At 34.5% G+C, this 26,102-nt stretch overlaps 10 protein-coding genes across 10 annotated transcripts; 5 read left to right on the top strand and 5 right to left on the bottom strand.

Moving 5' to 3' along the window:
* Window positions 1-16: 16 nt before the first annotated feature.
* NAEGRDRAFT_56911 (SPRY domain-containing protein) lies at window positions 17-4,331 on the bottom strand (the record flags this gene model as incomplete). The annotated part of the gene is made up of 2 exons (XM_002681582.1): window positions 17-3,912; window positions 4,112-4,331. The coding sequence occupies 2 exons, from the start codon at window positions 4,329-4,331 to the stop codon at window positions 26-28; spliced, it is 4,107 nt and encodes a 1,368-aa protein (XP_002681628.1). The 3' UTR covers window positions 17-25.
* Window positions 4,332-4,616: 285 nt separating this feature from the next.
* NAEGRDRAFT_46148 (uncharacterized protein) lies at window positions 4,617-5,735 on the top strand (the record flags this gene model as incomplete). Its single annotated transcript, XM_002681740.1, has 1 exon — window positions 4,617-5,735. The coding sequence occupies one exon, from the start codon at window positions 4,617-4,619 to the stop codon at window positions 5,733-5,735; it is 1,119 nt and encodes a 372-aa protein (XP_002681786.1).
* A 130-nt stretch (window positions 5,736-5,865) lies between these two features.
* NAEGRDRAFT_62970 (uncharacterized protein) lies at window positions 5,866-6,351 on the top strand (the record flags this gene model as incomplete). The annotated part of the gene is made up of 1 exon (XM_002681739.1): window positions 5,866-6,351. The coding sequence occupies one exon, from the start codon at window positions 5,866-5,868 to the stop codon at window positions 6,349-6,351; it is 486 nt and encodes a 161-aa protein (XP_002681785.1).
* A 387-nt stretch (window positions 6,352-6,738) lies between these two features.
* On the bottom strand, window positions 6,739-7,626 carry NAEGRDRAFT_3410 (uncharacterized protein; the record flags this gene model as incomplete). The annotated part of the gene is made up of 2 exons (XM_002681581.1): window positions 6,739-7,451; window positions 7,509-7,626. Coding segments are annotated over 2 exons (831 nt in total), but the record flags the coding sequence as incomplete, so codon positions are not given.
* Window positions 7,627-8,893: 1,267 nt separating this feature from the next.
* Window positions 8,894-9,220, bottom strand: NAEGRDRAFT_5572 (histone H3; the record flags this gene model as incomplete). Its single annotated transcript, XM_002681580.1, has 1 exon — window positions 8,894-9,220. A coding segment is annotated over one exon (327 nt), but the record flags the coding sequence as incomplete, so codon positions are not given.
* A 463-nt stretch (window positions 9,221-9,683) lies between these two features.
* Window positions 9,684-11,153, bottom strand: NAEGRDRAFT_30559 (uncharacterized protein; the record flags this gene model as incomplete). Its single annotated transcript, XM_002681579.1, has 1 exon — window positions 9,684-11,153. The coding sequence occupies one exon, from the start codon at window positions 11,151-11,153 to the stop codon at window positions 9,684-9,686; it is 1,470 nt and encodes a 489-aa protein (XP_002681625.1).
* Window positions 11,154-14,103: 2,950 nt separating this feature from the next.
* On the top strand, window positions 14,104-15,567 carry NAEGRDRAFT_78282 (tRNA-specific adenosine deaminase; the record flags this gene model as incomplete). The annotated part of the gene is made up of 4 exons (XM_002681738.1): window positions 14,104-14,169; window positions 14,212-14,575; window positions 14,626-14,735; window positions 14,791-15,567. 4 exons carry the CDS (start codon window positions 14,104-14,106, stop codon window positions 15,565-15,567), a joined length of 1,317 nt encoding a protein of 438 aa, XP_002681784.1.
* Window positions 15,568-15,774: 207 nt separating this feature from the next.
* NAEGRDRAFT_35238 (PCNA proliferating cell nuclear antigen) lies at window positions 15,775-16,668 on the top strand. The gene has a single exon (XM_002681737.1). The coding sequence runs from the start codon at window positions 15,806-15,808 to the stop codon at window positions 16,601-16,603; it is 798 nt and encodes a 265-aa protein (XP_002681783.1). The 5' UTR covers window positions 15,775-15,805; the 3' UTR covers window positions 16,604-16,668.
* A 20-nt stretch (window positions 16,669-16,688) lies between these two features.
* NAEGRDRAFT_62965 (uncharacterized protein) lies at window positions 16,689-18,061 on the top strand (the record flags this gene model as incomplete). The annotated part of the gene is made up of 2 exons (XM_002681736.1): window positions 16,689-17,942; window positions 17,978-18,061. 2 exons carry the CDS (start codon window positions 16,689-16,691, stop codon window positions 18,059-18,061), a joined length of 1,338 nt encoding a protein of 445 aa, XP_002681782.1.
* A 1,371-nt stretch (window positions 18,062-19,432) lies between these two features.
* Window positions 19,433-25,805, bottom strand: NAEGRDRAFT_56909 (uncharacterized protein; the record flags this gene model as incomplete). Its single annotated transcript, XM_002681578.1, has 1 exon — window positions 19,433-25,805. The coding sequence occupies one exon, from the start codon at window positions 25,803-25,805 to the stop codon at window positions 19,458-19,460; it is 6,348 nt and encodes a 2,115-aa protein (XP_002681624.1). The 3' UTR covers window positions 19,433-19,457.
* Between the last annotated feature and the right edge of the window lie 297 nt (window positions 25,806-26,102).

The raw sequence follows: 26,102 nt of genomic DNA, 5'->3' as shown, positions 1-26,102 counted from the left end.
AGGCACCTTTTGTCATATTCAGGTTTTATTTATTGATATTATTATTGAGGTAAGAGTATTTGAAAGATGATTGTTGCCCAGTGTTTTGTTGTTGTTGTGAATTGTTTTGTTGGTAGTTTTGGAAGTTGTGGGAATTATTGGGCAATTGCTGATGCATACCAGGAAGGAATTGTTGCATATTGTTATTGGAATTACCAACATTCATTGATTGTTGTTGGTGATTAGAGGTCATTTGACTATTTCCCAGTTGCTGTGGATTAATTTGTTGTGGTGCAAAACCTCTTGGAATATTATTCGAAGAGTATTGTTGTTGGGAATGTTGTTGCTGATTATGAGACAATGTTTGTTGGGAATGTTGGTGTTGATTAAAAGCTTGTTGAGAAGTGCTCATCATATTTTGCTTTGGTTGACCTCCCATATTTCCTGAATATGAACTTGTAATTTGTTGTTGCTGGGATTGTTGATTCATGGTTGGATAGTTGAGAGAAGCACCTTGAAGAGAATTATATTTGGAGCTATTCTGACTATTCATCAAATTTGATGTCATTTGATTCATATTTGACATACTTGCAATATTGGTCATGTTATTTTGGTTTACATTCATGTTGTTGGCAGAAGTATTGTTGACCAATACATTTTGGTGGTGAGGTGCGAAATTATGTGAGGCAGTGTTCATATTGGATGAATAGGCAGTATTGGTTTGGAAGTTACCTCTTTGTTGTTGGGAATATTGACCATAATTATTTGAAATATTTTGATTCGAAACCTGTTGACTCAATTGCTTCACTTCATTAACTGCTTGCTGCTGTTGTTGTTGTTGTTGTTGTAGATAGTTGGAATAGTTGTTGGTATTGCCTAGATTTGATCCTTGGGTATGATCCTTACCAATTTGATAGTTTACAAAATTTGGATTACCAACCTTCTGTTGCTGTTGTGGTACGGTTGAAGGTATGTTTCTTGATTGAGAAGTCAAGAAATTATTGGAATTAGACATTTGTGAACTACTGGAGGATGAATTAAAGCTACTTGGTGTTTCGAGTAATTCACGGAAAGAAGGAGTATGGCTTGTCATTGTTGGAGTAGAGACTTGCATTGGATTTGGTTGCTTTGGAATATCCTTTGGCAGAGTATTAATTTGTTCCAGTAATCTCAAATTTTCATGTTTGTTTTGAGCCATAAGATTTTCAAGAGACATTCTAGATTGATAACTTGGTGACATATCTTGAACATTATTCGGCAAGCTTGTTTGCATATTTCTAACTGATGATGATGTGTTTGCCATGCTTGCTGCTGTTACACTGTTTGGTGTCTGTAACTGATGTACAGGCCAATCTTGTTTTCTTTCGGTAGTAGAAACTTGGGAGGTATTTTTGTAAAAATTACTATTATTAACAGGTATCTGTGAAGATTGGTGATTCAAATTGTTTGAGGAAGAGGACGATATTTGACCTATTTGATCTTGTATACTCTTTGAAGTGTTTGGTGATCCTAACAGCAAACTAGAAAATGAATATGCTGGTTCTGCATTCGATCTTTCATATTGAGGAGTGGAAGATTGTTGCGTGCTAACGTGTTGTGGTTGCTGAACTGTTTGCACATTTGGTTGACTAATCTGATTGAGTTGTGATGAGTAATGTTGAGAGGTCTGTAAAATGTTTTTAGAGGCATCTTGTATGGTTTGATTCACAGCTGTTGGTTGAACAGGATTATGTACTGTTTGTTGAATTTGTTGTTTAGGAATAATAGTCTCCATAATTCTTTCAGGAATAGCTTCTTTTACATTACTAGTAACCTGTTCAATAGAATCAATCTTTTTGTTTTCGTCCTTGGTTTTAGTAGATGATGGAGTTTCCTTTGGTTCTTTTGCTTCAGCCTTGCTTGTCTTTCGTTTCTTAGTTGGTGATGATGGCTTTGGTTCACTTGGTGCATTAGTAGCCACAGGTGTTGTCTCAGCAGATGGAGTAGGTTTAGCTTTCTTTGCCTGTTGAAGATCTTTCGGATCCAAAAGCTTAACTGTGTGGTGATGAATGACAGGTTCCTCATCTTTACTTGGAGCCTTTCTCTTAGGAGCAGTTTTTACAGGTACCGAATCTTCCTTCTTGGCTAATACTTTCTTTGGTGTGAAATTTTTTGATCTAGCCATGATTGATGAACCTTCAGACTTTGGTTTAGATTTCCTTTCCTTGGCTTGAGGTGTAATTTGTTCAATCGAAGGAAATGAGGATTGAACGATAGGCTTGTCAGACATGTTTGTTATATATGGCTTATTTACAGGCATGACATCATTTACAGGAGGAATTATTGCAGGTGTAGTTGCGTTACTTGCAGAAGAGGAAGAGGCAGTGCTTGTTGCTGAGATTGGTGTTGAGATAGTGGCAGGTGTAGTTGGTGTCGATGAGGATGTACTCTTTTCTAGACTGGTTCCACTATTAGATTTCCTAATTGAAGACGATGAGCCTGCAGAGGAAGGAGAACGAGTATTCTTATCCAAAGTTGGTGTTGTTGATTTTTGCTGATCTGATTTTGGTTGTGGAGGAACAGGAGAAGGAGGCATAACATCAGAGTAACTTGGCACCCTTGACATGGAAGAGGAACTTCTGACAAGAGGAGAGTCAGAGCTTTGGTTCAAACTAGATGGGGTTAGTGGTAATCTTGGAGAATCTTGAATTTTTGGTTTTGTTTCCTTAATGTTTGGTAGGTCTGTTTCGTCTGTAATAATCCTTAAAGGCTTTGGTTTCTTTTTCTTTTCTTTCTTCTCAGTAACACTTTTTGGAACTTCAGTAGAAGTGACAACTGAAACAGTAGGTGGAGGAGGTGGTAATTCAATTGGAGGTTTTTCAATAACAATAGAAGGAGAAGGCTGCTTATCAGTAACTGGTTTTTTCAAATCTGTGGTACTTGAATTGGATGGCCTTGGTTCCTTCTTTTTTTTAGTTTTCTTATCACCATGTCCTGAATGGGAATGATGATGATGAGATTTCTCAGATTTTTCCTTCTTTTCTTTTGGTTTCTTATTTTCAGTAATTGTGGCTGAGGCAATTTTTGAATGTCTGTTTTGGGATGGTGATTGATGAAATTGTTTAGAAGCACCCTTTCCAATCTCTTTCAAGTTGCCTTTTGAAATACTAGGTGGAGTTTTGAATTCGTTTTGTGAATTTGACTTTCTTGGAGTTTTTTGAGTGTTCTTATTACGGTGTCTCAAATCACCAACAGGTTTCCAATCTTTAGCAATATATTCTGGGCAGATATCATAAGGGTTATATTGTAGTTGATATTTTTCAAATTTCATTGTTACGCTTGCATTCATATATAGTGAAATAGCTGGAAAGTATGCTCCATATGGGATATCAGTAAAAGCGACACCTTGAAATTTTCCATTTTTGAAGAAGATTATTTTGCTATTTGGTACAATTTTCTCTGCCAATGTAGCAATCTTTGTTCTGAAAACTTCTCCAGTTTTTAAACTCATACTTCCATCAACATAAATTATATTGGGTGTTGAGGTATCTGGTATTTCAATATAACATCCAATTATGTCTCCAACTCCAAACTTTTCTCCGTATTTAGATCCTTTTCCTTTATGAAAACAATTTCCGTCACTACTTCCATAACTAAATGAGTATTTATCGTATCCACAACAAGCTTTATCGAATCCTTGCTCCATACTCCATCCACATCTATAATGACTTTGTTTTGCATAATCAGGAAGTTTGGTTGTGTCACATGATACGGATTCCTCAATTTTGACTTCATAATAATACGATCCGCTCTCCATACAGTGTGACGCCTTTATCATACAATACCCAGATAATCCGATAGAACACTTGTTATCTTTCACAGTAATTGGAAAATTAATTTTTTTGGACTTTTTCATTTGCATCATAACTGGTGCAGTTGGATTTTTGTTTTCGCCTCTAACGATGATGATATTAAAAACAATTCCGAGAATATTAAATATTATATAGCCCTTTTAAAAACAAACCTATGCTCATAACCTCGGACAGCAACATCTTTTCCATCTTCTTCAGTAATATTCCACAAATATCCATCCTCTGTTTTTTTAATATATCAAAATGACACTATTAATTTTCTAAATAATTATTTAACATACCTTCTTCTTCTTCTCCCGAAGAACTACTATTACTAGTATCCGATACATCAGACTCAGAATCTGTGTCCATATCGCTAGCACTCTCCGATTCATCATAACTCTTCACCACTTTCTTTTCTTCTTTCCTTCTACTATTAGCTGATGCAGAACCTCCTTGCGAAACGTTAGCACTGTTATTATTGTTATTATTGTTATTATTATTATTATTGGAGGACACCATGTCCTCATCATCATCATCGTCACCAATAACTTTGTTTTTTCTATTGTTGTTCAATAATGATGTAGGAGGTGTAACATTTCCGTTCAGGCTCATTTTTTTAAAAATAAAAAAATAACGTTTCGATTTGACCTTCATTGTGATCATACAATAACCATTGATTTTTTTCCAACTGCCGATAAAAAGCGATCAAGGGTTTTAAATTTTTCAAAGCCTAACAGATTTAATGGGAATATCTGTAGATTGAATTTTCCAAATGATCAAGGTTAACTACTCTCAATCAAAAAAATGTCTGATTCTACATCTTTTGAGGATTTAAATGTTTCGGAGAATCTTTTAAAAGGAATTTATTGCTATGGATTTGAAATGATGCTTCCCTCCCAAATAGCCATCTTGAAATCTTTTGAATCAACGAAATCTTGCACACTAGTTCAATGGATTGCAGGATCAGGGAAAACTATTGGATTGATAATTAAAGTATTGAAACATGTTGATTTTTCAAAGAAGGATGATCAATTGCAAGGTTTAGTTCTAGTTCCGAACGAGTTTTTGGCCTATCAAGTAAGAAGTGCTATGCTTGCTCTTGCTGATTTTATTCAAGAGGCGAAAATTTCTAGTGATTGGAGAGAAAATCCAAGAATTTTGATTACCACTCCAGAATTAGCAATTAAGAAGAATAGAATTAATTTTACTAGTTTGGAAATTCTTGCAATTGATGAAATGGATATCATGTTAGAGATTGGATGTGGAAGAAGAAAGTGTATTAAGAGTATTTTCAATCAACTCCCAAAAGGATGTGAAATTCTGGGAACTGGTTTGAGAATGTTACCCAAAGAATGTTACATGTATGATGATTATTTGAAGGATTCACTTATTATTACATTCGATCAAAGAGAGAAGCAGTTGGGAGATAATATTTATGAGAATTTCGTCTATTGTCCAAAAATGGATCAAAAGCTCAGCTTGCTACAATCCATTCAAAATGGAACTGTCTCTACGGTACTATTCTGCAATACCTACTCCAGAGCAGAGCAGTTTCATGTCATTCTAAAAGATTCAATATTTCCCTCCCTATTGGTTGTTCCTCAGTGTGGGAAATTACATCAACTGTATTATGAATCGTTGTATTTGATTGGCACTCATGATGATTGGTATGGAATTGACATGCAGTGGTGCGAATTGGTTGTGCATTTTGATGTCATTTGTGATAAGGCAATTAGTAGAATGCGATCTGGAAGATGTAGAAGAAGAGGAAAAGCATTGTATCTTCCCTCAACATTGGAAGAATTGGATTTTGTGTGTGAATTGCTTTATGGATCACCAAATTGTAAATATCATAGAATCATGCTGAAAAATTCAAAATATTACGATGTTTGCATCAATTTTGAGATGGATTTAAAAAATTGAATTCTTTTCATAGTGGAACGAAGAGAATAAGCAATTGGTTGTCCCTTAAAAGTCTTGGAAATTATTGAAATACGTCAAATGCCAGATAATTTTGACACATTATGACTGTTTGACTATTTTCAATAAAAAAATGCTTCAACAACAAACCAATAATTCAAAGGATACAAAAGATCCATCAACAACATCTTCACAGACTGCCACAGAATCAACAAGTACTGGTGTAAATAATTCGGATAAAGCAGCCGATTCACTCTCTCATGATGATAAAATTAAATTAGAATGTGAAACGTTCCTGCAATCACAATTAGAAAAATACGATAAACAAGATTGGTCTGATTTCTCAACTGCAGGTAGAAGTCGCATCTCTCATCAAATGGCAGAACAAATTGTTTTTAAACAAGGTATCGAAAATTTTAGGAAGGATAATCCACTTTCAACACTCGAACCTAAATTCAAAACTAAACCCAATTGGTTCGGATATGGAGTAGAAGTTGAAATGAGATTAATTGAAGAGTGTCCAACCAATGTTGGAAAACCATATATTATGACTCATTGTTATGAATGTTATTTCAATGGTGATGGCAAATTGAAATATTTCAAAAAGTATTTATTATAATCTGATGAGAATGGAACCTTCAAAGAACTATGGAAAACAGCATGATGTGAAAAATATCACAAGAATCGGTGAAATGTTAAATCTGAAAAATTCAGAAATATATTTTAGCATTAACAAAGAAAAGTGTTTTCTTGGATTTATTGGATTCTTCAACTATCAATAACAGAGTTTTGCAAAACAAGTCAAGGATAACAAAGTTTTCTGTCCCCAATGTTGGTATTAAGTGATTTTAAGTTTCGGATTCCTTTCACCTAGTTCAATATCGACAGACATCGAGTTTTGTTAAATTATCTGGAGTAGCTAATTGATTAAGATGAAGAATACACAATAAAAATTTTAATCACTTTTTGCTGATGACTCTTCTTGTTCCTTCTCATCAAAATCAAAAGAACCAAATGTTCTATTCCATTCAATATATCTATCTAGATCACTTTGTGCTACAGAAGGACGAATTGATTTAAGGGCTGATCTACAATCCTTAAACTCAATTGGCCTCAATTGATCAGCTGACGCATGCTTAATAAATGATCCAAGATCTCTAACTGAGAACATAGAAGCTTCAGCACAAAGATTTTTGATATCAGAACCCGAATAACCATCAGTGAGTTCTACTAACTTTTCCATTTCTTCATCAGAGAGTGTATTAGGATTCTTGGCGAGAAGTCTCAAAAACATTTCCTTTCTACCCTCCTTAGATGGAAGAGGAATGTACAATCTCTTGCCCATTCTTCTTCTGACAGCTTCGTCAATTTCTTCTGGTCTATTGGTTGCACCCACAATCAAAATTCTATCTTGGTCATCATTTGTAGAAGCACCATCCAATTGAACTAAAAATTCTGTTTTGAGTCTTCTAGATCCATTGTCAGCATCTCCATCACTTCTTTGAGAAAGTAAACTGTCAATTTCATCAATAAAAACAACAGAAGGTTGGAAATATCTAGCCAGAGAAAATAGTGTTTTCACCAATTTTTCACCTTCACCAACCCATTTACTGGTTAAACTGGATGCAGAAATGGAAAAGAAGGTTGATCCACTCTCATGAGCAATAGCCTTACCAATCAGTGTCTTACCAGTACCAGGTGGTCCAAATAATAAAAGTCCTATTTCATTAATATTTTAAATAAATTTGAATATTTTAAACAGAAATTATAACTTACCCTTTGGAGGCTTTCTTAATCCTGTAAATAAATCTGGTCTCATTAGGGGCCAAATAACAGCCTCCTGCACTGATTTCTTTGCATAGGCCAAACCAGCAATATCATCCCAAGTTACAGATACTTTAGATTCCAAAATTTCATTAGAAATTGTCTCAATCAATTTAGGATCTAGATGTGACAACTCCTCTGGTATTTCACCATCCTCAAATAATTTAGATAAATCAGGAGCCTTTTCATCATCAGCACCTTTCTTTTTCTTTTTTGCAGGCTTTTCTCCTGAATTTGAACTCGAATTATTATTATTATTACTATTATTATTGCCATTATCTTTCAAAGGTGGCACAAACTTTTTCCTTTTCGTTCCACCTGTATTTTCTCCACAATTTCTTGTCAATGAAGTGACTGGATGATAGTTAGAGGTTGGATTTTTAATGTCGCTCAATGTCTTTTTCTTGATTGTTTCCTCTTCATTTTCATCATCAGACATAATATCCTTACTATTACTACCCTTGTTTTTCTTCACTAATTGTTTAGCTGTCACGAAGGAACTTTTTGGTTGTTTTTCCTCGTCATCATCAATGACCATAACATCAGAAGACTTGTTGTTGTGAGATGATCGAATAGGCTTCCTTCCTATTTGTTGTTGCTGTACAACTGAATTATTACTATTTACATTTTCAAAGCTCGGAGTTGTTGATCGAACAACAGATGAAGGTACATTTACAATTTTTGGTGCAATATATTCGTGTTGTCTTTTCACCATTAACGCTTGGAGAAGTGGTGACTGTCTTGTGATTTCTGATTTTGATATTAATTTATAATTTGATGGTTCTACTATATTATTCTCCACAGAGACTTGATTAAAGATTTGTTTAGAAAATGTTATAAAACTATTAGCCTCTTCAACCGATTGTACTTCAATCAGAGAACGATACTCCCCCAGAGGATCTCTTAAAACTCTATTATAATGTTTTGAAAAATAATCGGGTATTGTTACTTCCACAGTGTCCGTTCGTTTTGGTTCAGAGAGTAAATTTTCCTCTCGTAGCACTAGTATGGTCGCAAGTTGTTCCGAAAGTGAGCAGTGTTCAGACATTTTTTTTAATTTAGCATTTCGAACAAACACTGGAAGTGAAGAAAAAATGGCGGGTATTAAAATTCGATCACATACATGAACATATTTTACAATTTTTGATATTGTTACAGTTAAAGGCTATTTACAAAGTGATTTGAAATTATGAGGACTCTTCATCTCTCATAGAATCATCACTATTTTCTGGGACTGACTCTGAAAGGTCCTTACGCTTGGGATCCTTTCTCTTCCTTGCTGGTCTTTCTTGAAATGACGCTTGTTTCTTTCCTCCAGCATTGTTACTATGTCTATTGTGTTCCCTATTAATATTTTGTACAAGCTTTAAATCCCTACCCATGAGTGTAACTCTTTTGGCATGCAATGTGGCATAGTTAGAAAGTGTTAAAAATTCATGTAAAAAATCTTCTGCTGCTGAATGGAGAGCAGCAAGAGCATCCTTTCTCCATCGAATTGCACCTTCACCAGCAAGCTGTCTAATGTATGGAATTTTCTCAGATAATTCGGCAGTAACTTGTTTGATTAATCTAATTAAAGATGCCCTTGGAATGAGATTCCTAGTTGATTTTTGATATTTTCGAATTTCTTGAAGCCACCTTTGCTTTCTTTTTCGTTTTTCATTTGGATTATTTGATGAAGAGGCAGAAGTTTGCCTCACTGTTTTCATTCCATAGTTTGGATGCCTAGGTCTTGTCCTAGGTGTTGGTTGTGATATTGGAGAGTTTTCCTCATCCCCCACAGGTTCATCCTCATCATCTTCTGGTGCTAATGGTGTACTAGCTTCTGGATCATGTTGTGTACGAAGACCAAGGGCTTCATCACTTCTCTGGTGATCCTCTTCACTCAGACTAAAATAATTCAAAAAATCCCTATCGCTTGTATCGTTTTGGAGTGTTGCATTTAAAGTGGAAAAAAAGCTTGTAGATGTATTCGGAACAGAAGACTTGCTCTTTCTTGCCTGTGTAACCTTCTGGAAAAAAGGCTGTTGACTCATTTTTTTATCATAATTTTATGTTTCCTCTTTTGTGTCATTCAGTTCACATTTATTAGAATTAAAGAGATTGTAGACAATAATTCTTGTTTTATTAAACAAAGATTGTAGACAAATCCTTGATACGTATTTTTTGAGCATCCTTCTTGGTATGGCCAAACATGGCACCACCAGATCCTGATTCTTCATCCTCCAAGTCATCTACAGTTACTTCATTGAATTCGTCTTCATCGTCATCCTCATATTCTTCATCAGAGTCATATGACTTGCTCTTCAAAGCACCACCACCAAATGAGCCACCCAAGAATGATGTTGTATAGGTTGTATAATTTTCTTCTTCCTCGTCATCACTTCCACCAAGATTGAGCGCTTCATTGGCAATTTTAGTCTTACTCTTTTGTAAACTCAAAATACGTTCTTCAACTGAATCCTTTACAACGAATCTGAAAACAGTAACAGGCTTATCTTGACCAATACGGTGAACTCTATCAATGGCTTGCTCTTCAATAGCAGGATTCCACCATGGATCTAATAAAAATACATGTGTAGCCCAAACCAAGTTCAACCCTGTACCACCAACCTTGAGGGAAATAAGACAAACTTGAATATGAGGATCAAATTTGAATTTTTGTACTGCATCATCTCTGTCTTTTCTTTGCATTTTACCATCAAGTCTGACGAATTTAATGTTAGATTTTTCGAGAGCTACTTCTACCAAGTCCAACATGGATGTCCACTGTGAGAACACAACTGATTTAGTTCCCAACTCTAAAACTCTCAATTTTTCTATAAGAGCTCCAATCTTACTACTCGATCTCCAATTAGTCCTCATATATTTAGTAACATTAATAGCTTTGAGTTGAGAGGAAATCATGCCATCTTCCAAATTTTGTTTTGGTTTGTTCTTTTCCTTATTAAGTTTTAAAACTTGAGGTAACATTGGTAAAATAGAATCATATACTTCAAAGGCATTCTTTTGTTCAAAACTTTCCAAGAAGCCATTCATGGTTGATTTTTCAGATTTCTTCTGGAAACTTGTAATGATGAGAGCTGGATGGTTGCAAACCTGTCTCAAGTGCAAAAGCATTTCCAAAATGTTTGCATAATTTTTAAGAACAGTTCCACTTCTAACAAACTCGTTAAATTTACCCTTGCTGTACTCGTAGAGAGATTTGTAAAAATTACTCTCTGCCTCAGTAAATTGTATATTGACTGTCTCGATTCTCTTTGGTGGCAACATGACAATTCTTTTACCATTAATCTTCTTATTCTTTGTTCTACGAATGACCAACTTCTTGATAACAGATTGAAGAGCGTCAATAGCCTTCTTATCCTTCTTTTCGAATGGTTTGCCAATAAACCTTGACCACCATCTCCAATCTCCATGTGGATTAACTTTCAAGAAGTGGAATAGTGAGAATAAGTCATCAATATGATTTTGAATTGGTGTACCGGTGACTGCCCATCTTCTTTCTGCATCAACAGCTGCTGTAGCCCTGGCCTGAAGAGACTTTCTATTTTTAATATTGTGAGCTTCATCGAGAACAACTCTGAAAAATTTCATCTTGTATATTGGACTAGGTTGCTGCATTGATGTATCCTTCGTTTGTTTCTTTTTTGCGTTGGACCTTTCTTTTGCTGGTGTATAAGTTTGACTAAACTCGAAACTAAGTGTGTTGTATGTGGTAATAATTACATCATATTTGAGAAGTGTTGGTGCATCTCTGATACGCCTACTACCTTGATAAACGTATACACTGAGTTGATTGTTTGTGTGCTTTTCAATTTCTTGCTTCCACTGGTCAACAATAGTCAATGGAGTTACAACCAAAGTAGCAGGAGATTGATACTTGTCACCAACTTTTTGTGTATTCTTTTTTCCTTTCATTCTATTGGAGGCAATCAAGCCAATTACTTCTACAGTCTTACCAAGACCCATTTCACTAAAAAATTATTAAATTAGTAACCAGTATTCGAAAATAAAAACTTACTCAGCAAGAATACCACCCTTTGGTTCAGGTGGAGCAGGAACAAATGTCAATGTTATAATACCATTAAGAGGATTAAAGTAAAATGCTGTTCCGTCTGGGAATTTTCTTTCTTGATAAAGGGAGTGTAACTTGGGTGTGGTTTTGACTTTATCTTCTCCAATTCTTTCACGTTTAAGCATCCATTTCACAGCAGTCTTTTGATAACTTCTAAGATCAGCCGTTAAGAGTGTATCGTCAGGAATTTCAATTTCGTGATGACTCGATTCCTCCTCATCAGAAAAATCATTCTCTGCATTTTCATCATCAACAATTGTTTTTTCAATCTCATCGTACAACTCTTCGAGTTGCTTCTCTAGACTCTTATCAGTACCTTGGATATCCAAGTTAGAACTGCTTGTAGAGCTGGAAGCTGGTGCTTTTTGAATAATGTACTCATCCAAATCAGTGTCATCGAGGGCATCAAGATCATCCTCTTCCTCTTGTTTAATTCTAGAAGCATTAATATCAGATTCACTCGTCTTTCTCACTTTGCTAGAATCATATTCAGTTAAATCTGAAGAGGAAGAAGCACCTGTTGAACAATTATTTCTATCTAAAATTTCGAATAACTTTTTCAAAAAGTTTTTACGAATATTATAGATTCTAATTTGCTCATCAGCCATTCCATCAACAGCTGTTGTCAAAATATTGTTATTGGAATCATTAGAATCATTATTAGACTCGAGAATATTCTTATCAGTCACAAGGGCTTTTTTGACAAGATAAACTTTGAGAGAAACAAAAAATCTTCCTGAATTATCAGTACTTGGAAGTGGAGATACAGTTATCATGATTACTTTGTGTTTAGAAAGAGGAACAAAGCAATTATTATACTCTTGAGAACTAATATATCCAAATGCTTCTCTATTCGGAGAAAATAAATAGACACACGCATTACTTTTTTGTCTTGGTCTTTCTCCAGACCTTGTTCTCTTCATACCTTGACTCTTTTTGGTTTTAGAATTAAATTTGTTCAAGTCAAAGGATTCCTCATCCATATTATTGAACTCTTCGTCGTCTGATAGCATATCGTCCTCTTCATCATCAAGATCATCATCATCAAAATCATCAAACTCTGAACCAAAATCTGGAACATAACATCTGATGGAATTATTTTCAGCATTAGAGTTTGGAGATGAGGTCAAAGATTGCCATATTCTATTATTTACAACAGTGATCTCAACTTTTGGAATTTCACTCAAAAGTTTAGGCCATTTCTTTCCTAACTTTGTACCAGCTGAAATTTCAAGAAATCCCTTTGTGCTTGTTGGTAGAGTGATCTGAATTGGGGCTGATGGGGCTGATGTGAAAAAAGAAGGAGGTATTACGCCACCTGTTGGTGTATTGAGTTGTTGAATAGAATTTAAGAATGAATGAGCCAATTTTGCATTACCAGAAGCAGAAGAAGGTGGTGGATTGACCATTGTTGAAAATTGGAGTTTTGGATTTCCTCCCATTTGGTTAATGACAGAATGGAGAGGAATAGATGGTTTTGGTGGAGCTACTTGTGCAGTTGCTGAGGAGGAGTATTTACCTTGTGGTTGTTGAGTTGTAAAACTTTTGACAAGTTGTTGTTGTTTGTTGAGATTAGCCACTTGCATGAGGTAAGGATTGTGTGTTGCAGTATTACTATTGTTGCTATTAATGTTTGGAAGGTTGAGGGGGAGTGAATTCATCCTCATAAAATTATTATTGTTATTGGATGAAGAAGGATTTGAAGGTATGTAGTTCTGATTTGGATTTCTCATCAAATTCAGATATTCCTGTTGAGTCATTGTTGGTTTGTTCATGGTATGCATTTGGTTAGGATTGATAACGTTATGAGATGGATTCATTCCGTGGAAATTAATAAATGGTTGACTACTCCTATTATTAAAAGCATTATTAAAGGGTTGTTGTTGTTGAGGCATTGGGATCGTAGTGGATGATGACCTCATGTTTGATGTGATTACTGTAGGAACATTGATTGGTTGATGATTTAAAACAGAGGATGAAGGTCTTGGTAGGGGAATTTGTTGTGATGTTTGTGTGGGTTGTTGTATATTTTGACTTGGTGTAGTATTATCTGTTGAGGATAAAAGGTTTGAAATATCATCGTCATCAAAAAGATCATCAATTCCATCCAATAAATCGTCAGCCATTCTAAAGTATTCGCAACAAAGTAATCTATTTAACAATAACACACTAGTAATATTAATACTATTTTTAATGCGGAAGTGATTTAAATCTTCAAAATGCTCTCTTGTTCAAAGTTTGAATACAAAAGGGAGGAAGATTGTGCTGTACAATTTTTTTTTTGATATTATTTTTAAATATTGCTCCTTACTCAAGCAAACAACTTCTATTGTTGTCTGTTTCTCCTCTCAATACAATTGTTTTCAGTGATGGATAATATTGAATCGATTTTCATTATGGATGTATATTAAAGAATAGTTTGCAACAAGTTGTTGAGAATAATATCTTAAAGAATAATAAATATAAAAAATGTCATTTAATAATGACGGTTGTACAACTCATCATTTCGGAAATCTTATGAAGCATGTTTTTAAAGTTAGTTTCAAACACAATTATCAATTAATTATTTACCTATAGTTTTATTCAGACAAAGTGACAAAAAAAGGAAAACCACAAGGAAGTGAATTTACAATTTTTGCAGCTCTCGTTTTAGTGGATTGCTCTAATAATTCAATCCCACAAGAAAAGAAATTCATTGTCTGCTCGATTGGTACAGGTACAAAATGTATCGGACATGACTTGATTGAGAAGGATATCAATAATGGATATTTACTTCATGATTGTCATGCTGAAGTTATGGCAAGGAGAAGTTTTATGAAATTTATGTACAATTTAATGGAGAGTGGAAAGTGTTCGGAATATTTTGATTGGGTAGAAGAAGTGGAGAGGTGGAAATTGAAGAATAATTTTGAATTATACATGATATTAACAGAATTGCCATGTATGTTATTGGATTGTTTTCATAATTTTATTAGAAGAATTATTTTCAAGGTGGGGATTGTTCAATTGTTAATTCTCCTAGTACTGTCAGTAGTGGAAGTGAAACTATTGAACAAAACAGCCAGGCAAATAATGAAGAACAGCTCAACAAGTCTGAAAATGTTGAACCGAATGATATGAAACGGAAACTAGATGAAACAGAACTAAACTCATCAGAACCAAAAACAAAGAAAGAAGGTAATACTGGAAGGTAGAACTGGTTCTAAAATTATTCATAACGATTCATGCACTCATGAAAAGTTTGGAGAGGATCAAACTATCAATCTAGTTCGTCTAAAACCTGGAGGAGGCTCAAGAAATCAGAGCATGTCCTGCAGTGACAAGATTACAAAGTGGAATGTTGTAGGAATTCAAGGATCATTATTATCAAACTTTTTTGAACCAATTTTTGTTGACAAATTCTTAATATTGTTGAGTGAAAAATCTAAATTGGATTTGGAACTCACACAACAACGATTGAATCAATCAATTGTTGATAGAGTTGACCAATTAAGTACCAAGACTCCTTCGTTTTACTTATTTAAGGAAGGTGTATCGAATATTCCACATTTCTCTGATAGAGCTTCAGAAACAAAGATAAAAGGCAGTGGATATAGTATAGGATCTTACTTGAATTTAGCACAGGAAAATCAATCTCATGTTGAGGAAGTTGTTATTGGTATGAAAGGTCACAAACAAGGAACAACCAAGAAGGATGAAAATACTCCAAAAGCAGCCACTCAACTATCTAAACACATCTTCTTTAAATCCTTCATTAATTGTATTAAAAGAAAGGAACTGAGTGCAGAACTGGCTCAACTATTGGAAAACAAGGAACCAAACATGAAAACATACCACGAAATTAAAAAGAGAGAATCCACCTACGTTATCAAATTGAATACTATGAAATCTCAACCACCATTTGATAAGTGGATAATAAAAAAAAATATTTAGTTTATTGTTCTCCGTTATCAATAAAGTTTGTAAAATGGTGGTTTTTAACTGTACTTGCTGAAATCTGTCACATTACAAAACAAAACTCTCCCGCTCGCGCCTGTTCACACGTCCGTTACGTTAAAAATTTAAAAATTTAGCAGTCAAAAGGAATCGAGTTGGCGCTAAACTTTTTTAAAAATCAAAAAAAATTCAAACACACAAACCGTGTAAATAATCACCATATAATTTATTCAAAATGCTCGAAGCAAAACTCCAACAAGGTGAAATCCTCAAGAAGATCCTCGATGCCATCAAGGAATTAGTCAATGATGCTAACTTTGATTGTAATAGTAACGGTATGGCCCTTCAAGCCATGGACACTGCTCACGTCTCTCTTGTTCACCTCATGCTCAAGAAGGACGCCTTTGAAAGATACAGATGTGATAAGAATGTTGTCTTGGGTATCAGCATGCAAGCCATGAACAAGATGTTAAAGTGTGCCGGTAAGGATGATGCCATTTCCTTGAAGGCTTCTGATGAACCAAACAACCTCGCTCTTACATTCGAAAGCAAGAATGGAGAAAGAATGAGTGAATTTGAAATGAAGTTGATCGAAATTGATGCCGAACCAGTTGGCATTCCAGAACCAGATTATACTGCTGAAATTACCATGCCAGCAGCTGAATTCAAGAAGATTTGTTCTGATTTGCAAACTATTGGTGATACTGTCACTGTTTCTGTCAACAAGGATGGTGTTAAATTCTCTGTAACTGGTGAATCAGGTAGCGGAAGTATTACTGTCAGAGAAAACACAAAGGCTGACAAGAGTGATGAATCTACTTCAATTCAATTGAAGGAATCTGTCAGTTTGACATTTGCTTTGAAATACTTGAATACTTTCTGTAAATCTGCCTCCTTGAGTAATCAAGTTGGTTTGTACCTCTCAAAGGAATCACCATTGTTGGTTGAATTCAAGTTTATTGAAGATTGTTATATTCGTTACTATTTGGCTCCTAAGATTGATGAAGAAGAAGAAGCTGCTGATGAAGAATAAGCCATAAGTGTGCTAATTCGATCATTAAACAGCCCTAGGAAATAAATAACTAAAATTTAAATTATAAAAATGCATTAACCATACAATGAGCGAGAATGATAATTGGTTAGACGATTTATCTAATAGTATTGTTAATAACAACAAGAAATCATCGGAAGGAAATAATGAATATTTATTTAATAGGATTTTACAATCTTCTATCAAACAAGAATTATCAGAAGAAAATGATGAATCAACCTCTATTGGTAATCAAATTCCGAACCAAATATTAATTAAAACATGTCCCTATTTATTTAGTTTAACGTCATCACAAGGTGATTCACCTTCTGTTCATCCCAAATTCAAAAAACTATATCAAAAACTAACACGATACATTTCCAGAAAATTAGAAAAGAAATCAGGAATGGAAGAAATTGAAAATCATATCAGGAAAATGATGGATAATTTAATGTGGAATAATGGAGAGGTTGTTGACTTTTTTCATGATCAGGATGAATGGTTACAATCTAACACTCAATATTCAAGTTGGAAGAATACTCAAATGACATCTTCAAAATCTTCTTCTGGCCGAATTGAAAATCAAAATATGGATTTGATTTGGGAACAACTGAAGACTGAGGTTTTTGAAATTTTGTTAAATGTGATGGGAGAAACCAGTATTACATTGTACGAATTTAAACATGCACTTAGAACAGCTCTCTATCAACTTCAATTAAAAGAAAGGGAATACAGAAGAATACCGAAAGAGTTGTTGGAAATTGCTATTGATAAGTTTCTTCCAAATGCTCAAAATGGTAGATCCTTGGTTCAATTTATAGTTTCAGAACTGAAAAGATTAAAATCAGAAACGGAGAACATTTCCTCAGAGTTGAGCAATATTCACTCTCGACATGGTAACCAATCATCAGCTGTACAACAATCAGGAGAGAGTACTTCTAAGAGAGCATTGAAAATTATTTCAATGACAATTATGCAGCTACTTCAAAGAAGATTAATACCAATTCCTGGTATTCAAATGTTGGATGATGAGAGCGTTAATAATATTATAGACAAGACAGAAAAACCAATCAAACAACGAGATAGTAAGAGAGTTCACTACAAGGGAATTGTGGATTTTTCCAAAAAAGTTTATCTTAACTATTTGCAGAATAAGAATAGAAATAATGAGAGGAAGAAGGATTTTTCCATTTCGATGGATGATACTCAATTACAAAGCAATAATAACAATAGCTTATCATATTGGAATAATAATACCTTCTCCAGTAGAATTAATAGTATGGGTCGATCATCAAACATGTCGAGGGAAATTGATAATTGGATGAATCAATATAGAGATATTGTTGGTCCAATCAATATACAGATTCCATTATATAGAGATCCAAAAAAGATCATACAGAAAAAGGAAGAACAGATCAAGCAAAAGGAGAAAGAGTTACAGTACCGACTCAAACATCTTGAAAATCTGGAGAGTGTCTGGGAATCAACCGAACACAAACAAGTTGTGAGCGAAATGATTACTAAAATTCTATTGAAAAAATTGGAATACCACAAACATAAGAAGTATCAAGGTTTATTGGAAAAATCAATTCTCAAACCTCATATCGATTCTAATGAATACATTCGTCCTGAAGACTTATCCAACGAATTTAAGAATATGTTTCTAGATAGAGTCAAGGTAAAGCTATCGAATATGGAGTTGGAAAGTTTTTTGGAGAGAAGAGACGAAATTCCCAAAATGTTGGGTGAGAATTTGAAATTATCCTACCCGTCATTTCTCAAAAATCTTGAAACAATTACAAGACATGATATTGAAACATTTAGAGATCTAAATTCAGTAGAACGATATCATATGGAACAAATACAAGCTAGATCTTTTCAATTTCTGAAAGCTATCAAGGAGGAAATTGGTGATGTACCTTTCTCTAAATTCCAACATTTAATTTCCTCAGAGGGTCCTCTTCATAATTTGAGCATTGTACAGAATCTTCTCAAGAAGGCAACCCAATATATTGAGACAAGTAGTCGATACAGTGATATATTACCCTATCTCACAAAATCAGATATAGAATTGGAGAGTTCCACATTATTGTTTGAATGGATTTTCAAAGGAAATGATGATGAGGAAAAGTTGAAAGAACTGTTGGACCTGAAAGTAGTTAAGAAAAAACATGTTATTCAAAATCTAATTGAAAAGATTAGTAATTATGTTTTAAACTCCGAGTTGGATGAGAATTCAGAATCACAGTTATATTATATTCCCTATAAATGGGAGGAAAGAATAGAGCTCGTAAGGGATTATTGTATTACTAACATAATCAAAAACAAATCCACGAAAGAAAGTGAGGGTGAGCACTTTGTTTTGAGCTATGTGACATCTCTACAAGAAACACTTGAATACGAATCATTTTATACAGATAGTACTTTAGAAATGTCGGCTGTTTCCCAAAACATTGATTCACAATTTGAGCAAGAGAGACATCAAGTAATGCGAAAGGCAGCTTTTAAACACATTGAAACTTTTATTTGTAAAACAGATGGAGAAAAGGATTGGTTTAAAAACAAAGTGGAGGTTTACATGCAAAAGAAGGTAAGCAATGAAAGGGACAAGAAGAAAAATCAAACAAGAGACTTTCTTAGAAATAGTGGAGTTATTCAAGATGATACTTCTTTCAAATCCAAAGTACAAAAGGAAATGGGCAAGTATGAACGATATCAGCATAGGCTCACTCAGGATGAGGAATACAAATTGTTACAAAATCAACTGGATTTAGAAACTAGAGGCAAAGCCATTTCTAATCAAAATTATGATAGACATATTACAGATCAAAGGAGAAGAATATTATTTGAGTGATTTTTATTTTTTGTAAAGGTCTTTGTTTTCTTGTCTGTAAGAAGAATCAACTTCACTTCTGATACCAATCATAAGATTAGAGATAGCTCCTGTCATACCAGCCAGAGGTGAGAGTACAACTCTTGGAATAGTCCACACATTACCAGATTTTGGAATGGCAATGACAGCAAGTTTAGCATCTTCAAATCCAGTGCTGATATCTCTGTAAGCTCTTTGAATGGCATTGTTAATATTGGTTGGCAAATCTTCATCAGCAGGTGGAGGAGTGTTTGGTACTGTTCTAATATCCCCATCATCATCTTGAACATAATCATAATTAATAAATTTGCCAAGACCACTGCTTTGCTTAACATATTGATCAGTTTTCTGAACTACATAGTTAACACCTGTAGCAGCATTAGAGGTAAGTTGTACGGTTCCAACAGACAGATTGGTAACAAAGGATGATAATCCTCTTCTTAATCCTCTCAGCACTTGACCATCTGTTTGATAGGATTGAATTGGGAGAACAACCAAATCAGCAACACCTGTACCAATGCTGTACATTGATTTGATAGGCATAATTCCCAATAATGCTCTGAAAATATCACCAGTATCAATTGAATCCAAAATGAGAGCTGTAGATTTTGAAACAACCTCTTCAATGCCACTGATACCATTGAGTTGGATTGGTTTAATCTTGACTTCAGCACCGTTAATTGGGACTAGATTTACCATTTGAGCTACAGACTTGTAGGATGTAATTCCATTCTCTTTGACTGCATCAAGATTAACTCTTACAGGTTGATAATCGACTTTGAATTGAATTGGACTAATATGAACTTGTTGGAAGTAGGTTGGTTTTGTTTCCTCCATTGTAGTATTTTGTAGTGTGGTAGGAATTTCATCCTTATTAGATGTAAAAAATTCAATTATAAATTCCATTGTGGATTGGTGAACATTGAGACGAATTGGCAGAATATCAATATCCAATCTAACTTCATTTGCATTTGTTGCACCCTTTTGTCTAATCACCTCATGAAGAAGACTAATCATTTTACTGTCAGTTTCTCTAGGCTCAGATTCAGTCTCCCAATATTTAAGAATCTTATTTCTGTTTGACTCTTTCAACTTATCCAAAAGTTCAATGTCAGTAATAGAAAATGAAAGTCTAGAAACATTAGAGTTGGCAACACTATTAGGGAAGGTATCGTATTGCAGTAACAAATCGTTCAGATTCAATTGTACCAGTTTTGTGTGGTCTCTGGTGGATTGTATTAAATCACCAAATTGTAAGAAAGTGGAAGAGGTGGTGGAAGATTGGCTAGTGTTCATTTGATCGCTTTCTGAATTGTCAGCCCAATCTTTACCTCCAAAAATGTGACACAGAATATTACACTTTGATAGTACCAATTCAAAGGATGGTGTTGGATAATCTAATGGTAGACGTGAATCATTCTCTAAATCTTCCTTCTTAATGGTTGGAAAGTAGGTATGCTCTTGAATGAAGGAGGAGAGTAATGTCTTGGTATTTGTTGACTTTTGACCAAGCATGGTACTACTACCAACCCCATCTTTGTAAATACTAGTGACGATAACATCGTCGTCTTCATCGTCTGATGATGTTTGTGGATAGTAAGATGTTGATCCAGGTGTTATGGTTGGTTTAATCTGTTGCGGTTTTGAGTCATCTTCTGTCAAGTAATCATTCATGAGAGAGGTAACCCAAGACATTAGTCCAGTTGGTTGTGGTTCTGTCTTGACAGGAGTCAAGGTCTTTCCACTGTCTTCCCTTGATAATTTTGAGGCTGATGAGTTATTGGAAGAAGGTAAAGTTCTTGTGTTTGTTTTTCTATTTGGTAATGCATATTCTCCTTCTGTGACGGCACTATTCGTAAACTTTGGAGAGAAACCAAACTGTAAATCATTGACTCCCTCAAAGATGTTCACAGAGTTTTGTGGAGTGCTTGATGTAAAGACAGGGTTATCAATCTCTTCAAGAGAAGGATATCTAATCACAATAGGGTTCTCTGGTTCAGTTACCTTTTGCTCACTTGATGATGGAGTTGCAAATTGTGCTGTCATTTGTTTGATTACATCTTGTAATGTTGACAATGAATCTTTACAAAGGTTCACAATAAGGGTTCCATCAGAAATCTCTAATTTAGTGATTGGCTCCTTATGTTTAAATATTTCCTTCTCCTTGTCAGTAAGAGCAAATTTGCTAACAATTTTAGATTTGTAAATACTACTCTGTCCCAATAAATCTACTTGTGTTGAGGATGCAAAGATTAAGGATGCCTGTGATTCCTCGACAGAGACAGATCTCTGTGTGAATTTGAGATTAAGTTTGTCAAGGCTTGCAATTGTCACAAAGCAAAGATAGTGAAGCTCATTGATGAAACCAAATTCACTTCTTGGTATTCTCTTGTTTTTGATTTCTTCTTGTAGATATTTTGGAATATCGTGGACAAAGTTATTGTGCAATAGTAAACTCATACCCTCAAAATTAATATCATAGATAGTGTTCTTTGATGGTGTTGGTAAATTAAGGTGTGTATGGAATCCAAGCTTGTCCACCAAAAGTATCAGCCTATTTCCAGAGTCTTTAGGCTGGTAGTCAAGAGCACAGTCTTGAAGAACTGTCTTGATGTCGAGAATCATCTTTTGTTCTGTCTTGGAATCACTGGCAAAGAATTGAGTCAAGAATTTTCTCCAATTATTTTCCTCGGTAGGGAACATGGATCCCAAGAAGAGTCCAGAGAAAAATATCTTTGGTTGAACAGAGATGGACTTGTTATAGAGCTCAACATTCACAGAGATGTTTGTGCAATTCTTGGCTTGTCTAAATCCCTTTACAAGTTTATCCTCTCTGCGTAAAATATAGCTACGTGAGTTAGCAATTTCATCATAAAATGTAATGCTCTCATTTGAAATGTATGCATTGATAAGAGTGCACTTTTGGTTATCCTTGGAAATCCAATTAGAGAACATAACTAACAGCGCGTTTAGTTTTTTGAACTTCAAAACACAATTTCTGCTCATGTTGGTATCTAATAGACGTACGGTAAAGTTATTACTTGTGAATTTGATGGCCACAGATGGGTTGGAATCAATCGTCTTTGGAGAAGGTTTCTTGTGGGCTTGGTTTTCATCGAACACAGCAGAGAGAGCTTGAGATATTTTAGAAATAAAATCATTCAACTTTTGGAAATGTTCTCTGCTAATCTCAATACTAAAATCAGAGGATTTAGAATTCTTTTCTGCAAGATCGATAATAATAGAAATTTTGGATTTTTCCAATGCCTTGCTACCAATTATGGTATCTTCAATTGAATCAATTGAGAAGTCCACGTCCTCTTCATGCTGTGATGGATCAATATATTTATCTTCACTAATGTCTTGTTCATCATCTTCTCCATTAAACTCTTCAACAGAAGAATCTAATGATGAGTGTTCTACTTCATCATAAAAGTCAGATGAAACGGACTCAGGCACTGAAATATAAGACTTGTATAGTACATCTTCCTCCATAGAATGATTTTCATCAGAAGGTTTGATTGTAGCGAAAATCTTCATTGGTCTAATCTTAACGATACTAGTGCCAGTCTTTTTCTCAATGAGTATCAAATTAGTTTCACCAACAATAATAGGTATAATTGTTGCATTCTTATCGATTTGGATTCTGTCTTGATATAATTCATTGTCTATCAACATTTGATTTCCATCCTCTCTAAAGGAAGCCTTAACTTTAATCTCCTTACAATCAATTCGGAGACGATCTGGCTTATATGAGTGGGTTGATTGGAATACAGTCTCACCATTCTCTGCCTCTTTTGGCAATAAAATATCAATCAAAATGCCACATGTTAAAATATCAAAGGCAACACGCTGAGGTGCTCCTATTTGTGTTTGATCCTTATCCAAGTCATCTAGAATAGCCTGTTCAAAATTTTCATTAAATGCATTGACAGCTCCATACTGACTTGTATTTGCATTTTCAGAGATTTTAGTGAATAGAGATGACTTTGAGAAAAGTCTACTTGACACCTTGTTCATTCTTTGAAGGAATCCTGGATCAAAACTAAGTTGGATTTGACTGTTAATTCGGAGTGTATGTTTGACTAGGTTTTCTCGTTTTTTGAAATGATAAGTATAGTCAATGATTGGATCAGATGAATCCTTTGGTTTGTTCAAAAACTCTAAAACCTTCAACTCTGAATAGATGTGTCTTCCTCCAAAAGACTCTTTACATAATCTTTCCGAAAGTTGAACATCCCCAAATGTCAAATGGAAAGTGGTATCAGTTTTGTTGATATTCTTTTGCTCAATACCTGAGAAATTGTCATTAGTAACAATGCCACCAGTACTAAAAGCTACACCACACGAAATTCCATTGACAAACCTCAATGAAAGATGCCCTATTCCAGGTATGTCTGGTCCAGAATTTTGATCATGTGATCGGAAGAAGGTTCTCCACATTGTACCCAAATTTGCATCTTCATAGAGTAAATTAAATGTTGCTGCCTTTAGTTTGATGTCAATCTTAAAGTTAATACATGGAACAGAACTGGAAGATAAGTTAATATCATTATAGCCAAATGCTGGAGTATCTGTTGCCTTTGGTATTGTAAGAAATCTGTGATTTACATTTTTCATTGGAGATTTTTCAATAGGAGGGCTTGTTTTCTTTTTTGGTGTACCTGCAGGTTTTCTAATTTCTGGAATTTGATGCTCTTCTGTTTCAGATTCATCAGAAAATGGTTCACTTTCGAATGTATGGAATTGGAAATTTTCAGAATCAACCTCTTCCTCATGTAATTTGGTCCTCTCCAACTTTTCTTGATATTTGATGAGAGTAGTTTCTGACATTTTTGTAGTGATTGGAATTTCGATACTTTGAAGCATGGCATTCGTACCTATTTGATCAGTAGAATGGTCACTTTTGAAACTCTTAAACTCTGGTGAAGCTTCTTTTTCTTCCTTTGAGGATGTAGCAAACGAATCAAATCCAACATTAATTCCTCGACTATTCAAAGTTTCAAATATCTGCAATAAAATATCCATTTGACTAGGTGTGATAACCGAGTGAATCGAAGTAATGTCAAATTCAATATCAATTTTAGAACTTGAATTAGGTATTGGAAATGTTGGTGAGGGTGTACCAAATATGGAGCCATTCATTGCGTTCGTTGAAGGTCTTATATTGACCTTGATCTTGTTATTTTCTGTTTCTCCATAAAAAATAGTGTTACCTTCGTCGAGTGTATTTGAAGGTTGAGTATTTACAATATAATTAGAGGTTGGTGTAAAATCTGATGAAGAATTCATATCACGTTTAACACTTGATGATGGAAAGTCTGATTCATCATCCTTATCTACTTTATACCCTGAAGAGTGATACTCTTCAAACACTTGAAGAAATATTCCTTTAAATATGAATGAGTATGTGAATTTAGATGGCCATGATTCTGTTTTAGGTGTTTCATCCAAATATTCCAATCTAGGGAAGTGCAATAAAAGTACATTCTTCAAACGTTGTTCCTTCTTAATACGAACTGGAGTATCAATTGGAGCAGTAGTTCTTGGTTTTGGAAATTCTAATCTTACAGTTACATTGGTAACGAAGGCTTTGAGCTGAGAAATTACTCTTTCAACAGCTTGGGAAATAATTGTATGTCCCTCATTGAATCCAACAGTATCTTCTTGTTTTGTATCACTAAATATAGTTGAACTGTCCATACTGGAATTCATTGGATCTGTTTCTTCTTCAAAATCTTCCTTTTCCAAATCTTTAAACTCGTGAGCAATATCAGATTTAGTAACATCACCTAAAAGAATACTCGTTGCTAAAACATTTGGATCATGAAATGTAGTCGAATGAAATAAGAATGAGTTTGCAGCATTACCAAAACCAGAATCCTCATTCATACCATTAAATTGTAATTGCACTTCTAAACCATTAAGTTCTAATATCATTGATTCCTTCATAATATCCATAAGGGAAGGTATTTTTACGCAAATCTTTTCAATATATCCACTCGATAGTATAAATGGTATTCCATCCTTGTCTGATGATTGTGATAGTTTACTGTTGTGCATCAGAATATTCTCGTTAATCTCCTTAACTTTGAGTTGTACATTCTTCAATTCAAAATCAAAAGAGGCTATTTGATCTGTTTGTTGTCCAGAAATATGTGAAGCCTTCCTATGTGTTTGAGAACCTGGTAGTTGAACATCTAGTTGTGATAGATCGGGTTCTTCAATAAACCTTCCGAGAAGTCTTTTAATCACGAATTTAAATATTCTTTTTTTAATAGGATCTGTCAGCCTGGAGAATCCTCCTATAAACCAAGATCCAACTCCAGACATTATTTACAAAAATATAATACTAGTAAATATTATATAATACAATAACACGGTTATATACAAAGACTTGCTCTCTTCGGGAAGTTATTGTTTCTTATTAGCAGATTCAACAGGAGACGAAGAAGCGTTTTTTTTAATTTTGTTTCATCTCAATAGAGTAACCTTTTTCAATCATCAACAAAAGGACTTGGAAGTTTAAACGTGCAATGTAGGCAACAAACATCTTGGCCAAAAATAGACCATTTTACAAAATATTGTTGAGAACACATTGAATGTATTTGAAAGAGATTGAGCCATACA

Source organism: Naegleria gruberi (genome assembly GCF_000004985.1).
Source record: "Naegleria gruberi genomic scaffold NAEGRscaffold_5, whole genome shotgun sequence".
Lineage (NCBI taxonomy): Eukaryota > Heterolobosea > Eutetramitea > Acrasida > Naegleriidae > Naegleria > Naegleria gruberi.
This window is presented reverse-complemented; position numbering and strand designations above follow the sequence as displayed.